Source organism: Lutjanus erythropterus, chromosome 4, assembly GCF_056507025.1.
Source record: "Lutjanus erythropterus isolate fLutEry1 chromosome 4, fLutEry1.hap2, whole genome shotgun sequence".
NCBI lineage: Eukaryota > Metazoa > Chordata > Actinopteri > Lutjaniformes > Lutjanidae > Lutjanus > Lutjanus erythropterus.
This window is the reverse complement of record NC_139320.1, coordinates 783,076-799,290: the sequence shown is the minus strand read 5'-3', so window position 1 is coordinate 799,290 and position 16,215 is coordinate 783,076. Positions and strand designations below refer to the sequence as shown.

General features: G+C 37.5%; 1 protein-coding gene and 1 pseudogene across 1 annotated transcript; one reads left to right on the top strand and one right to left on the bottom strand.

The window, feature by feature from the left end:
* Positions 1-6,328: 6,328 nt before the first annotated feature.
* On the top strand, positions 6,329-7,756 carry LOC146327331 (trace amine-associated receptor 13c-like). The gene has a single exon (XM_084716300.1). The coding sequence runs from the start codon at positions 6,356-6,358 to the stop codon at positions 7,568-7,570; it is 1,215 nt and encodes a 404-aa protein (XP_084572426.1). The 5' UTR covers positions 6,329-6,355; the 3' UTR covers positions 7,571-7,756.
* A 1,608-nt stretch (positions 7,757-9,364) lies between these two features.
* On the bottom strand, positions 9,365-12,390 carry LOC146327330 (E3 SUMO-protein ligase ZBED1-like; annotated as a pseudogene).
* Positions 12,391-16,215: the final 3,825 nt, after the last annotated feature.

Sequence of the window (16,215 nt, the reverse complement as noted above, 5' to 3'; positions counted from 1 at the left end):
ATGTTGCATCTGCTCTTCCTGGTACAAAGAAGTGATTACCCCATATTGGACTATATTGTGATATGAAGTGTGTTTCTTTTAAGTATTTTTTATATCATACCATATTCTTTACCACGTTTTACAATTGGATTTTTAGCTTGTTTCCGTAATCTTTTTTCTGTGTCTGAATGTATATATAAGGGAAGAGGTCATTTTAGACCATAAGATTCCATTTCAGTCCAGTGAGGAGAATCATTTTTTGAAAAATAGAACATAACAGACCTCAGCTGTGCAGCCCAGTAGTACCACAACAAATTTGGACATTTTAAATCTCCTCGGTCAAATGGTAAATACAGTAGAGACAAACGAAGTTGTGCCCTCTTATTGTTCCATATAAATCCTAGGAATATTTTTTTAATTTTTGAAAACAACTCTAAAGGTGGAGGCAGAGGAATGTTTTGAAATAAGTAAAGTAATGTAGGTAGAATGTTCATTTTTAAAATATTAATTCTCCCAATTATGGATATTGGTAGTGACATCCATTTATCAACAGACTCATTCACTTCTAACATTAAAGGTTCATAGTTAGCACTAACAACATGCTCTAGCCTAGGCAAAATCTGTACTCCCAGATATTTAAATTGTTTTACAACATTAAATTGAATTACTTCAGAGATTGGGTTCTTTCTTTCATTTGCATTAAGTAGTAGTATAGAGGACTTAGTATTATTTACTTTATATCCTGAAACTTCACCAAATGCATCTATTAGCTGTGACAAGGCTGGAATTGATTTATTTAATTTTGACATCATTAAAATTACGTCATCAGCATACAAAGCTATTCTGTGCTCTGTTGGCCCCACTGTTATTCCACTAAACTGAGAATGTGAGCGCACTGCTATTGCGAGAGGTTCTATTGCCAGTGTAAACAGTAGGGGTGACAGAGGGCAACCTTGCCGACATCCTTTACTGATTTTTATTGGTTTTGAAACATTTCTATTTGTTATAATTTCAGCTGTAGAATGTTTATATATCACCTGAACCCATTTTATGAAATTATTCCCACACCCAAATTTTTCCAAAACCCTGAAGAGATAAGGACATTTGACCCTATCAAAGGCCTTTTTGGCGTCTAATGATAGAAGTGCTGCATCAGGCATTTCTTTATTTGCATGAATAATATTCAACACCCTTCTCACGTTATGAAAACCTTGTCTTCCCATTATAAATCTGTTTTGGTCTCTATCAATAATATTTGGCAATACTTTTTGTAAGTGTTTCGTTAAAAGTTTACATATTATCTTAAGATCAGAGTTTAACAAACTTAAGGGTCTCATGTTTTCACATTTGTTAAGAGAGTTTACCTGGTTTTGGAAGTAGAGTAATTAAGGCACTATTGATAGAGGTTGGGAGACTACCATTCTCAAATGCCTCTAAAAACATTTCCAAAAGTGGTGTTAGCAATTTATCTTTAAATTTTTTATACAGATCAATTGGAAGACCATCTGGTCCAGCCCTTTTCCTTGACTTCAGATTATCGATGGCATGTCCTATTTCGTCTTTGGTAATTTCTAGCTGTAGATCTTTTTTTATTTCATCTGGGATATTGGGTATAGGAAGTTCATCTAAAAATCTATTCAGGTTTGGTGGATCCGTTTTATTATTTGCATCATATAATCCCTCATAATAGTCCCTGAAAGCTTCATTAATTTCTTGAGGATCCACAATAACTTTCCCATTGGATAAAATGGTTGTGATTGCTGTTTTAGTTTCTAATTGTTTAATCTGCCATGCTAATAATTTACCTTTATCACCTTGCTCATAGAATGTTTGCCTTAGTCTTAAAAGACTAGAAGCTGCCCTAGAGGCAGATAATTTGTCATATTCAGCTCTCAAAATTAGTAAATCATTTTCCAATTGTGGGTTACTTTTCTCATTAACTTTTTCTTGGAGAATCCTTATTTTCTGTTCTAGCTGCAATCGTTCTTCACGAGCCTTTTTTGATTTTGACCCAGTATAGCTAATAATATGTCCTCTGAGAAAGGCTTTAAATGCTTCCCACTTTATTCCTGCAGATGTTTGTGTAGATTAATTTCAAAAACCTCATCTATCTGTTTTCCTATATATTTTACAAATTCTACATCTTGTAACCATTTATGCTGAAAGTGCCATCTAGACGGGTCTTTTGTCAATTTGTGGACATGGTGCATGATCTGAAATCACAATATTATCATAAAAAACAATCAATCAATTCTGTAGTATGTCTGGAACATATTAGAATAACAGGAGTAGGCTTTGGCATTTGGTTTTAATTCTCTCCATATATCCAACAGACTTAATTCCTTAATGAAACAATTAATTACTGTTCTACACCTGTTGTGTGATTGATCTGCTCCTGTGGATCTATCCATGTTGGGGTTTAATGTACAGTTAAAGTCCCCGGCTATTACATGTTGTCCCACTAGTGTTGATAGCATTAAGAACAAATCTACAAAAAATTTAGAATCATCTGTGTTAGCGCCATACAAGTTTACTAAATTAAAATTTTCTGAAAGGAGGGAACCTTGGACTATTAAGTATCTTCCCCTTTTATCTTTGATACGTTTTTTACTTGAAATGGTACTGTTTTATGAATAAGGGTCATAACTCCCCTAGCTTGGGATGAGAATGGTGCTGTAAATACACTACCCTGCCACCTCCTCCTAATCTTTTTATTATCCTCATCTAATAGATGAGTTTCTTGCAGAAATACAATTTTGGCATCTATATCCTTTATTTTATTCATGACTTGTTTGACTTTTCTAATTTGCTGCAGACCTCTACAGTTCCAAGAAAGAAAATTAAGATGTACTCCTTGAGACATTCCCAGTAAAAAATAATAGATTACCTTGCCATAAAGAAATAAACTTGTTGAGAAGCATAACACACCTGGATGTTAGAACATCCAACACTGTGAACTTGAACAATTCCCCCGTACCCACAGTTCTGGGAGCCCCCCCCAAAAAATCTCCTGACTCTCATTATCGCTAAGGACAGTTCCACACTTAGTGAGGATCAGTCAAACCACTCTCTACTTTCCAAAAACTAACAGATCTCTGCTGCTGTTCCTATTGAGACTTTAATTAACTTATCTTGTCCTGAAGTCCTACCTCATAACGATAATATATTTTATCCCCCTTATAAAAATATGTCATATGTTTGAAGTGTGTACGTTTTAAGACTCCAACATATAGGGCTTAATATGAAATATAAATTCTGATCCATATGTTTTGCATATGTATGGGTATGTGTAAAGATCGACCTATCTGTTAATTACAGCATCAGCCAGTGTAGTTGAATTGTTTTAGTCTGTTATAGCACCATCCTTCAAATAGAACACACTGCCACAGTCTGACATTACCGTTTTTGCTTCTCATCATTTAACTGTCCGCAGCATTCTCCCGGATTTTCTTTATGGATGTTTGTGCTTTGCCTGGGGTCTTAAAAGTGTGGGTTTGTCCTCTATATGTTACCAAAAGGTTGGCGGGGTGAATCACTCCATGTCGGATCCCTAGATTGCGTAGCTCCTGCCGGACCGGGTCGAACTGTTTCCTCAGTTGATGTATTCCTGTAGCCAAGTCTGAGTAATGATTTGCTGGTCCTTGTGCTCTTTCAATTACCACTGGGGCTCGTGGAATTGCAGCATCCAGTAGTTCTGGAATCCATTTGTCCAAAAAAGAGCATGTATCCTGGCCCTCAGCTCCCTCTGGTAGTCCCACAAGTCTCAGGTTGTTCAAACGAGATCTGGTTTCCAAGGCCAGAAGCTTCTCTTCCAAAGTTTTGTTTTTTGACTCCAGCCTGTTTACTTTAGCTTGCAGGTTAGCTACCTCATCTTCGGCATTGGATATGCGCAGCTCAGCTTGTGGCACTCGTTCAGACCAGTCGCTTATCTCCTTCCTTATAGCATTTATCGCCGCCATAATCCCATCAAATCTTGTTCTCCGACTCCTTTGCCCCCCTGTTCTGCCATGTCATTAGCTTTCTGTGCTTCACCACGAACTTGATAGTCAGTTAAGTTCGGCTGCTTTGACGCTTTGCTCTTATCTTTGCTTAATTTGCCAACCTTCGGCATTACAGTATTCACACTAACACTGTTTTATGAAGCTTTGTTGCAAAATTGAGAGTTTTTAGTAGAAATTGTAGCAGCTAAAACAGAGCAGCACGGGATGTGTCTTCCTACGTGGCCGCCATAACCGGAAGTCCTAATTTTTAATTTTTTCCCATTTTTATTTTCACTTCACTTTAAGCTACTAAAAGTGATTTTCACTTGGTGATAACAGGCGTTATGTTTTCTATTGAAATTATTGAAATAATTCAGGGCAATTATTTTCTCATGATCTCTTCAGGTGTGTTTATCAGAAAATGCTCAAACCCCCCAGAATTCAAGTCTTGTTTTTTTGTGTGTAAATCAACCAAGGCTTATAGGTAGAATTTCTTTACACATATGTCATGCAAATTCTGCCTAAAGGGGCTTCATATTCCTTATAGGCTTCAATTGTTGGCCCCACATTACTAATACAAATGGGCCCCCATAGTGTTTTCCAATTTCATACCATCCCACTTAGCCCACAAATATACTTTATTTTTATTTATTTATTTTTTTATTATTTTTTTTACCATGTTTCTGAAAAATTTAAACTGTAGGCTGGCTAAATGGGCCCCACATGTGAAGCCCATGTTTCTGAAAAAATATGGGGCCCTTGAAATTTGCCCTCTTTATACCCATGCCCACTTAGCCCACTTACATCCCTCATGGGCTCCTACAGCCAGCCCACATGGGCTTCACATGTGGGGCCCATGTAACTGAAACCACATGGGAACTGCAAAATTTGTTCAAGGCCATGCCCGATCAGTACCCACATAGCCTGTATTTAACCCTTGTGGGCCCCACATGGACATGCTGGCTGGCATGCTATGTTTAAAGGACACTTTATGAATCCACACTCCTCTGCGACAAGATAAATAAATGAATGAAATTAATGGAAATGAAAATGAATAAATGAATTTTTTTTTTGTGGAGACTTGTTGTGGAGACTTTGTCTTGGGCCCTTTCAAGTGAAAAGGCAAAGGTTGTATATAGGGGCTGTTGTGGGGAACTCCTGTGAGATGAAAGGTGTTTTTGGTTGTGTGTTTACGGAGGCCATAACCTGAAATGCAGGAGCAGTCTGACCTGCAAGTGCCCTCGGTCTCCTTCAATGGAAACTTCTTCCTCCGCACTGTGGTACTGAGTATGGTTACCATTACTGCATGCATTACCCAGTGTTAATACTATCTTCATTGCTTAAATTGCTGTAACTATATCTCTTTCTTGCTGCAACATCCAATACAAGCGATGCAGAGAAAACACAAATACAGTAACATATAGCTGTGCCATCTGAATGAGACACACAACACAATGTCTGCCACCAGCTTTGTGTGAAAATACTTTAAAATATTAAACAAGGAAAATGCAAACTATGTGCTGCGCTGGGGGGATAAAATTCGCAGGACTGAGGTTAGCTGCAAAATTTGAAATCTCAAACAAAATTCCAGGTGAAGCACAAAATTTTAAGAACACTGAATTCATTTTTTATCCACAACACACTGAATACACTGATTGCTCTCGATCTTAATGCAGTGGTTTTGTGTTGTTTGTGGCCTTGCTGGGGGATGGTGGTATTTTCTTTAAGGAAAAAAGAGTTTTTGCTCTTATTTTCATGACTTTATGTGCGGTTGACAACTTAAAAAAAATAATATTAACTCACACCCTGATGAGGTATTGTTAGGCGCTGACCTAACTGGCACCCCAAACAAATACAGTCTGACCGTTACATAAAAAGTGGCACCCCAGAAAATCAACCTACAAAACACTTTAGGGAAAACAACCTAAAGCTGAAACGGTGTGTGTTGCTCAAATAATTACCCTGCAAAAAAGATGCAGAGATCCCTTTAAAATAAAACAAAATTCCTCTGGAGGAACCAACAAATATGTTTAATCACACACATGGAACAAGGGAAATAATCAAATCAGAGCAACTCAACAAGGAGCACATTTAAATGGTCACATGGTCAAAATGTGTCATTTTCAGTAAAATATTAATCATGAGCCCTCACATCATCACACCTTAACATTATGTAGACATAGTTATTTTCTGCCCCTCCCATGTTCAACTCAATACATATATTGAGTTGAACATATATATATATATATATATATATGTATACATATATATATATATATATATATGTATACATATATATATATATATATATATATATATATATATATGTATATGTATTATATAGACCATGTTCTTTCAATGTTCAATAATTTATTTCTGTACTTAATATTATTGTTATGGTTGCAGATAATGTGTATGACTTCATGAGACAAGAGGTTTTCCTTTTGATTGGCTCAGTATGTCATATTTGTAGGTGGTGCTTGCATGCTGTCTTATGTTACGAGACTGAGATCACCAGTATGTCTCCCATTAGTACAGACTTCCATATCTGTGTGAGATTTTGTCTTATCTTTGGGTTTATGATGATGGGTGGCCTCTCTCAAGAGCAGTACTGTTTCCCAGACTCTAATGCGTCATGTGTTAGGGCTCAGTTCAGTGTGGGGAGCAAAGTTACCCTCTCTTTGTTGTTTGTTTTGGGCATGCTGCTTACGATTTTAGGAAACTCTGTCGTCATTGTGTCAATACATCATTTCAAGCAGTTGCATAATCCTACTAACATGCTTATTTTATCTCTTGCCCTTGCCGATTTTCTTGTGGGTGTTATTGTGATGCCCTTCAGTGCCTTTCGGACCATTAATGGCTGCTGGTTCTATGGTGATGCCTTCTGTCTGCTTCACTCTAGTTTTGATATGTTTCTCACCACTGTCTCTATCTTTCACCTAATTTGCATTGCTGTAGACAGACAACAAGCAATATGTAATCCTTTGCATTACTATAGGAAAATCACAATGTCAGTGGCCTGGATTATGATATGTGGCAGCTGGGCACTGGCTGCTGTCTATTCTTATGGTATACTTTACTCAAAGGCAAATGTAGCAGGTTTAGAGGATTATATAGTATCAATAAATTGCCTTGGCAGTTGTAACCTTCTGTTCAATCCCCTTTGGGGAATCCTGGACAGTATTATTGCCTTTTTCTTTCCCTGCACTGTAATGGTTTGTCTGTACACTAAAATATTTATTACGGCTAAAGAGCATGTGAGAAAGATCGGAGATGTGAATAACTGTTCAAATGACAGAAAAAGAGGTGTGCTGATCAAACAGTCTGAACATAAGGCAGCAAAAACTCTGGGTATTGTGCTCAGTGCATTCATTTTTTGTTGGATGCCCTTTTTTATAAATTCAATCATTGATGCATACACTGGCTTTAGCACACCTGCTGCCATCTTTGAAGGATTTGTTTGGTTGGGTTACTTGAATTCAACCTTGAACCCAATAATTTATGCCTTTTTTTATCCTTGGTTTAAAAAATGCTTTTATCTCATCGTCAGTCTGAAAATATTTAAGCCCCATTCTTCAACTGTAAAGGTGCATATTCTCACACATTTGTGACAACACTGTTGAGTGTTTTTGAGAATGTGTTCGAATTAAGAGCATGTTTAAACGCATTAATCAAAACTGAGATGTTTCACCTTTTCTTAATATTTTTCCTTCCTGCCACTCATCTCTATAGATTTAGCACAGCCAATGAAAGTGCTCCATTTTCTCTAGCATTGTGTCTTGTGTGTCTGTGGCATGTTTACTCATATTAAAAACATTTTTAAGGCCTTGAGGATTTGATTAGATTTTTCATATTATTATTATTATTACTCTTCTTTGTTATTATTATTATCATTCTTTTTGTTGCACATTAATTATGTGAGGGATTTCATTTTTTAATGACAGTATGCATTTGGCTAGTGGTAGAGATATAATAAGTGGTTTAGGAAATTGATCTCCAAGACAATATAAGATATTAGAGGGAGGTTCATAGACTCATGTACAGTTTAAAAATAAACTGCACACAGGTTTACTTATGTGTATGTGCATATGTGCACATATGGACAAATGCATAGATGCCTGAGCAGTGGAGAAATGGAGCAAATGCATCTCCATTATTCAACCAGGGGGAGCAGAGAAATGGCTTTACCACCCTATTTTTTCTTTCTGAAAAATACAGAAAATAAGGTAGCTTAAGATGCCTATATCGATGATCATTTTATTATTTCCAGCAACTGGCAAAAACAAGTTTTTAAAAAATGCATGGCTGTTCACTGTTTACCTTCATTAAATTGCAAAAAACAATCAAACCAGGCTGCTATAGTATAATCATACAGACGTCGACACACAGTAGACTGTTTTGTTTTTGTTTTTTATTTTATTCTTGTGACCATGTACTTGGTATAGTACAATTGCTGTTAAAACTGTGGTTCAGTGTAATCGGCATCAAATCAGTTTCTTTCTTCTATATAGTAACTACATGATGGAAAATCACACTGGACAGAGTAATTAATTTCCACAGATCTCTCTTTTACCATGCTTGTAAATATGTTTTTTTTTTCTGTTTGTTCTCCATTTTAAGCCATAACCAGGTGCCCAAGGGCACATATAAAGACAATGTATCATATGAAATTAATCTCAATTAATCACGTTTTAATGGCATAACAATATTTGCCACAAGGAGCATCATTTTTCAATTTAAATGGATTTTGGTGTATGACTGAATCAAATGATAGACACATACATACATTTAAACAACACAATATTGTTTATTAGCCCTGCGATGAATTGGTGACTTGTCCAGAGTGTACCCCGCCTCTCGCCCAATGTCAGCTGGGATAGACTCCAGCAGCCTGCGACCCTTATGGAACAAGCGGTTACAGAAAATGAATGAATGAATATTGTTTATTTTGCATCAGTCTAATAATGGCACTATAAATCATATATTCAAGCTTTCATAGAACTTTATTTAAACTCAAGCTCTTTTAATGTCTTGAAAATGTTTGTTTACACATTTTCAATGGCCAGGGTTTCCGCTGTTCTGAATGTACTTAAAATTGCAAAGAAAAATATCCCTGGCCAAAAATAAACAGACCCACAGTTAAAGTGCCATTTCAAGTACTTTCCAGAACAGCACTGATTTTAAATGGTAAATAAATATCAACCGACAATTCAACATAAAGTACCATTTCTACCATCTAAAATGGTAAAACAAACAAAAAACAGAAATGGTCCTTTGACTGACCTAAATCCCTTTTATACTCCCAGTATCCTGAGCAAAAATCTCTGTTCTGATCAATAGTTTGATCATTATCAACATTTTAGTGCAAAAACAACAAACCCATTGGCCTCACAGTATCTCTAAGCCTATTTCTTCTCCCTCTTTTTCAGCCTGTTGCTTAGACAAACTAGCCTGTTCACATTTTCAGAGCTCAAGGCAGCTCTCTTTTTTGTTACTATGTGATCTGCGAGTGAGAACAGCCTCTCACAAGGGACAGAAGTGGCAGGGCTGGTCAGATACTTGCAGGCCAGGACAGACAGCTGTGGGTGGGCCCCTGCTCGACTTGACCACCACTGCAGTGGGTGGTCTGTCTCGCTGATGCTGGGCTCTGCTCTGTACAGGCTCAGGGCCCTGGTACACTGCACTTCATCATCTGAATTTGAGTCTGAAGACATTGAAGAGAGAAGGAGACTCCTCTTCTTTGCTGGCTCCTGTGTGGGGTCTGGAGCATCTCTCTTAGACTGTTCCTGCAGCAGGGCCTCAAGGCTGGTCCAAACCTCTTCTCGCTCTACCCTTGCTAGACACTTAGTAGTAGTAAACAGTAGCCATCTTGAGCCATTCATGGTTGAGTGTAGCTATGCGTGGGGATAGGTCCTTCACGAAGGCAGTCTTAAATTTCACCATGTAGGCTGAGACCTCATCAGAGACCTCCATGGTGTGATGCAGGTGGCAGAGAGCAGGTAAAACCACTGAACATGAGACATACGTCTCACCTCCGAGGAGCTCAGTCACAAATCTGTAGTGGACACAGACAGTTGAGGAAAGTGATTATCATTATTATTCTACCATTTTACTGTCAACTACAAAAGATTTTTTTTTTGATATTTTCTTTTTTTTATTCTCTTTATTGAAAATCACATTGCATCCACAACAAAGGTAATCACAGCAATAAAATTACTTCTGCAGAGTGATTCACTTTTCAATTCAGTACAATGTACCTGTAGAACATGAACATGAACACAGAGAACACACAACACAAGAAAAGAGGCAGGGTGGGGGGGTACTGTCCAGATACCAATACATCAGTAAATTATATGCAGAGAAAAGGAAAAATAAAACACAAATGAAATAAAGATCAGATAATCAGATAAAGGAGGGGCGCCTTAGAGAAATGTATGTTTTCCATAATTCCCAATTTTCTTCAAACTTAGTTTTCTGTAGCCACTACACTCAGTATCCCAAATAGGTATTTAGCCTTTGTGTTTGTCGATATTGAGTGTGATATCCCAAAAAGGAGTTCATCCCAGTTAAAATCCGTTTTTGACCCAAATATAACTCTTAATTCTGTACAGATCTTTTGCCAAAATGTGGTTATAACTGGGCAAGCCCAAAACAGGTGAAAGTGATTGGCTTCCTTGGAGCCACATTTCCTCCAGCAGCCGGAGGAGCCTGACTGATGAGATTTCTGAACTGGTGTAATGAAGTATCTGCAAAGACTCTTCCAGGCAAATGTTCTCCATGAGATCGAGTTCGATATCTTCCACTGAAACTCACAATATCTAAGCCAAACTTGTTCTGAAATACACATATTTGTTTCTTTGTCCCACTTCTGTTTTATATACATGGTGCTTGCCATTTTAGCTTCCTGTAGTCTTTATACAACCTTGAAATGATTTTTAGTTCAGAATCCATTGTATAGGCACAAATAAACACTTTCAATAACTTATTATCAAACACCTTCTGACTGTCAGGGATTAAACTATTTATGCGGTGTTGAACCTGAAGAAATCTATAGAAATTGCTATTGTTTAAACTGTACAATGTTTTCAAAGATTGGAAATCACTTAATATACCCTTATTAAAAAAGGTAAAGTATGATGAGAGGCCCTGTTTAGCCCACCTTTTGTAGCTCACATCCATTTTATTTGGGGTGAAATCCAAATCATATGAACATCATCTTAAGATCTTAATGTCCTAAAGCCAGCCCCTCTTAGAAACTACATATAATCAACTTTTTAGAGATAGACTGACCCATCTGTTACCTATTTCGATTATTTTTTTAATTTGATTTTTATCCCCTAGACATGCCTGAATTGGAATCTTCCCGGATATATTCTCCTCTATTTACAAAAGCTTTTCAAAGGAACAGTAACAATAAATTCCATTAATAAAATAGTTTTGTTTACCTGCATGGTTCAAGGACGGTCACCAGCTTTCGCAGTTTCACCAGCTCTGCTGCAGTCAACATGACGAGCTTGTGCTTCTGTCTGCCTAAAGCAGCATTTACAGCCTCTTGGTTCTTTAGGATATGAGAGATCATATCCAGAGTTGAATTCCACCTTGTGGATACATCCTGTATGAGTGGCTCTTTTTCTTGCCCAGGTCTTGTTTGCTCCTGGTGTAGTTCCGCTGTATTGGCAGGGCTGTGTTTAAAGTGACCCACTATCTTGCGACATTTTGCCAAAGCATCAGTAAACCCACTGTCAGCAAGGCTAACAGTGACGGTTCTTTGCAAGATGTGAGCAACGCAAGGCATGTGTTGGAATGGGAGGTGTCTTGCTGCAGCCATCATGGTTCGCACACTGTCTGTTCCACTTGTGGTGACCTTTTGTTGAATTTCCCAGGCCTCTGCCACAGAGACAAACTGCTCAGTGCAGTTTTCAGCATAGTGTCTGGTGTTTGTCTTCTGCACAGTCAGGGCAAAAGATTGAAGATGCCATTCCCCGTCTGTGACATCAGCAATGTGTGCAGTGACACCGACATAATTAGAGTTGCTTACGGAGGTCCAATGATCCCCAGTCAGAGCCGCTCTGACTGGGGATCAAAAATTGAATTTTGATTTTATCTGTAGCACATTTTCTAAACCCTTATCTTCTACCACCAAAAGTGGTCTACAGTCCAGAGCAATCCATTTTGCCAGCAAATTTGTGAGTTTCTCAGATGTTGACTTACTAATTTTGGCCCCGAGTCCAGTCATTTGGTCCAGTGTGGGCTGCCAACACCGCTTGCTCTTACTCGGATCAGGACTGCTAGCGCTAACAGCTCTGGCGGTTTCTGTGCTTGCTGCAACATGCTTTGCATTCAGGTGGTACGTAGGCTTGACGTGCTTCGGTGGTATGCAAATTCTTTTTTGCACAATTTCCACAAAAGCACGCTCTTATCAAGGCTTCCCGCAGGCAGTTTTTTAAAATGAAACTTGCCCTCCATCAGTCCAACCAATGTACTCTCCTCGGATTCCTCCATGTTAGTTGTTGTTGTTAGCCTCCTAGCTCTGACACGTTTTGTGCATAGTGTGATGGGTGGATCAGGAACTCGTGCACTGACAAACGTTCCGTGTTGTCTGTGATTAAATGCATTAATATAACCCATAATATATGTATATATGTATATATGTGTATGTATATATATATATACATATATATATATATATATATATATATATATATATATATATATATGTCGCTGCACAGTAATACAACTTTCATAACTGTTACAGTAGTTACTACATATGTGGAACATAAATACACAATATTAACCATGGTATTAACACTTTGTGGCCCAGATGATTAAGAAAGGTTTTCCCAAACACTTACATCACCATGAAATATAGAAAATACCTAGAATTAAAATACGTAATAGTGATACCTAGTATATATTTTTGTCTTTTTATTTTATATGGGTAATCTATATGGATAACAGGTTTTAACTGAGTGTTCTTTAATGTTAATCATCACAATATTTTGAAATTATTATTATTATTATTGTCACTCTGGGGCTGGTCCATTATTTGTGTGTATTACTGTGTGAAACTTGCTCTTTTACGTTTAGCCAAAAAACTGCATTTATCAATATTTAACAATAAAAACAAATCAGGTTGTATTACATTTTTACTCACTAACCATTCTGATTGCTCGCTTAATATTGTTTAATGGTGTCAGCTTTCCAGATTTTTCACTGTAGGCAGACAAAACTACAAACATATTTACTTGTGACTTTTGTTTTAGATCACCCAAACCAACATGTTACCTGGATGCTGATGTAGTTAATCAATACAGGTTTACCACAGAACAATGCAAGAGCTTGAGTGGCTCCTGGTGCAGAGTGCTGCACCTGGAAACATTATTACTTTTGCTCTGATAAGATCGAGCCCAGCCCAGGGTGATCTTGCCAATATTATATTTTCTTAAATTGGTGTTTTCAAAGGTGTCTCTTATGTAGTGCTTGCTTATACATTAATCTTGTTGCAGTATTTATGAGATGCGACATGAAAACCATGAGTAAATACATTTGTGAATGTGTGACAAATCTGATGACAGGAGCACACACAGCTGATGACCACAACACACACACCCTCGACAGTCACCAGTTAAATTGAAAACCAGAAGGGAAACGACACTGATTCTCAGTCATAGCTCCTCTGTTTTCTTCTAGCAACAAGCAAAGATCTCGCAAGTTTTCGTCACACACAGCCCGGAGCAAGTGAAGTGGAAGAGAGATGCTTCACATGCTGTTGACACACTGGCGATCTGAGCCAGTCTGTGGCAAAAAAACAAAAAAACAAAAACTCTTTGCCCCCATATATACTGTTGTAACTTGTTTCGCAGCTGCTGGCTGCATCTGCATCCCTCAATACTGGACCAATTTCAAAATGAGTTGTCCCCATCAATCACACACACACACACACACACACACACACACACACACACACACACACACACACACACACACACACACGGGGAAATTGGGCCCAGATTGAAAAATACTGGTTATCCTTTAAGAACTGAATAAAATGTAAGTCAAACTGTGCCTGCTGTGTTCATGAATGCCATTTTTTGAGCCTGGGAGAAGTGGGCATCCAGTGGAAATGAAATCAACTGAGTCACCATATAAGACTGTGAAAGCACTGTAACTGGTCTGTTACAACTTTCCATCAGCAGACTGATCACACAAGGTCTCCATGACATGATCACTTTCATTTCTGGCATATAGTATTATTGTGTTATGTGGAAGATTTATCAGCCTTGTCTGATTTCATTTTATCTTGTAAAACACTGGGTAACATTAAAAAGTGGTACATAAATAAAGTTTATCATTATTATTGTTATGTGCTCTCATCACCTTTAAGAGGCAGGTGCGCCAGCAGCACAAGCGGAGGCAGCATGACGGCGGATTTACCAGGAGGAAACAAAGAGGAAAGATTTTCATAGCGAGGAGACAGATCTCTTGCTTTGAGGAGTGAAAGTATGAGAGCACGAAATATATGGTCAAATCATGTATAGATTATGTAGTGTATATTTTCTCTGTGAGAATACAACTCATAAAGTTACAACTTTACTAAATTACAAATGCGGATTGCATTTTTATGGGTGTGTTTTCTTCGTTTTGAATATGAATCTGACAACCACGACATTACTGTCAAAACTATGTCACGTACAGAGTGGAAGATAACATTGATTCTACAAACTACGCAGGTGTCCTAAGTGCGACCATGGGTTCAAGTTCATGGCGCCAAGATGGCAGACGATACAGACACAGCAAGAAATCAGATAATGTTAACCTCTCTTTACTTTGTTCTAACATGATATTTGTAAAATATTATAGAGTTGGCACTGAAGCGGCTTCACTTTGGTTGATGTAGCCTTTGTTAACTTTATTGGTTTCTTTGTGCTAGTTGCAGTTAGCGGATATATCAACACAGCACACAGTCTAGTGTCGATGTTGAACAGCAGGTCACGTTTTCCAGGGAATGTCAGACCAGTTACACAGGGAAATACAACACAGCCTGCTGGGGGACAGAGAGTTCAATCAGAGACATCTCAACAGTCAGGTCCACAAGTAAGGTGCCCACAGCGCAATGGCTCCAGGCTGTCAGTGCGTCGGGAAATGGCTAGATATGTCTGTCATATAGCTGCAGCACTGGCTCTCAGCTTTTACTGCAACCTGTGCAGGTTTCATACGGGTATGAATAACCTGTAAAGGTTTCATGTATGATTTATTTTAGTCTTTCAATTTTAGTTAAAGGTTGTGGAGAGTTCATGGAAAAGTAATTGCAAATCTTTGCTGAAAAAGTGTATTAGCCCTGCCTGTGGATGATACTGCATTTGTCTGCAATTTTCATTGTTGCTGATGAGTGATCAAAAATAGTTATATTTCAGATCTTTCCTGGACTTTTTCACGAGGCAAAAGGCAAACAACATTTTGCACCATATGCACCACCAGAAAAGAGTTTTTTTGGAAACTTTTTTCTGCTTGATAAACAGCATTCAAAGACTCCCAGAGGACACAAGGAACTCCAGCTTACACTAGCAGGTCTTGGGAAACATTCTCAAACAGTGCCTTTAAACATCACACAATCAGAGGTATGGTTTTTAAAAGAGATTAAGTATCTCAAGCACCACCATTGTTAAATGTTGATTTTCCTTTAAAACTCATTGCATGTTAACATGAATGATAAGGGCATGTTAGTTCATATATTTACTGAATTGATCCACTAATGTGTTCTAAAGGTTTACAGATTTGCTGTTGAATGCATACCCAAAACTTGGAAGTATCAGTGGTCCCTTAGCAAAAAGTAGTTTATTCAAGTGTACGAGTATACTTATTTTATACTAAAACTGAGGCAGTATACTTGAAGTTTACTTTTTATATACTATATTTTATATACTTAAGAATAGTATAGTGAAGTATACTTGACTAATACTGATAATTATAAAGAAAAGTCTAAGACTAAGTACATTATTACTTACACTTACACTTATACTTTAATACTAAAACTTACATACATGTAGTTTAGTATACTTTTTACTATTTTCTACCACAAAGTACTAATACTTAGTATATCTTGATCCAAGTACAGAATAAGATCAAGTCATTGACTCATGCTTACATTTAATTTAGCAGAATAAAAATGTTTTTCACTACACACTTTCGCTTTGAGGTATTACCCCTGTTATAAACTTACATGTTCAAGATTATATAGTGTTGGAGTTTAAAAGTT

Excerpts from the sequence above, each read along its gene's own strand:
- LOC146327331 (XM_084716300.1), top strand. The coding sequence starts at position 6,356 with ATGGTTGCAGATAATGTGTATGACTTCATGAGACAAGAGGTTTTCCTT.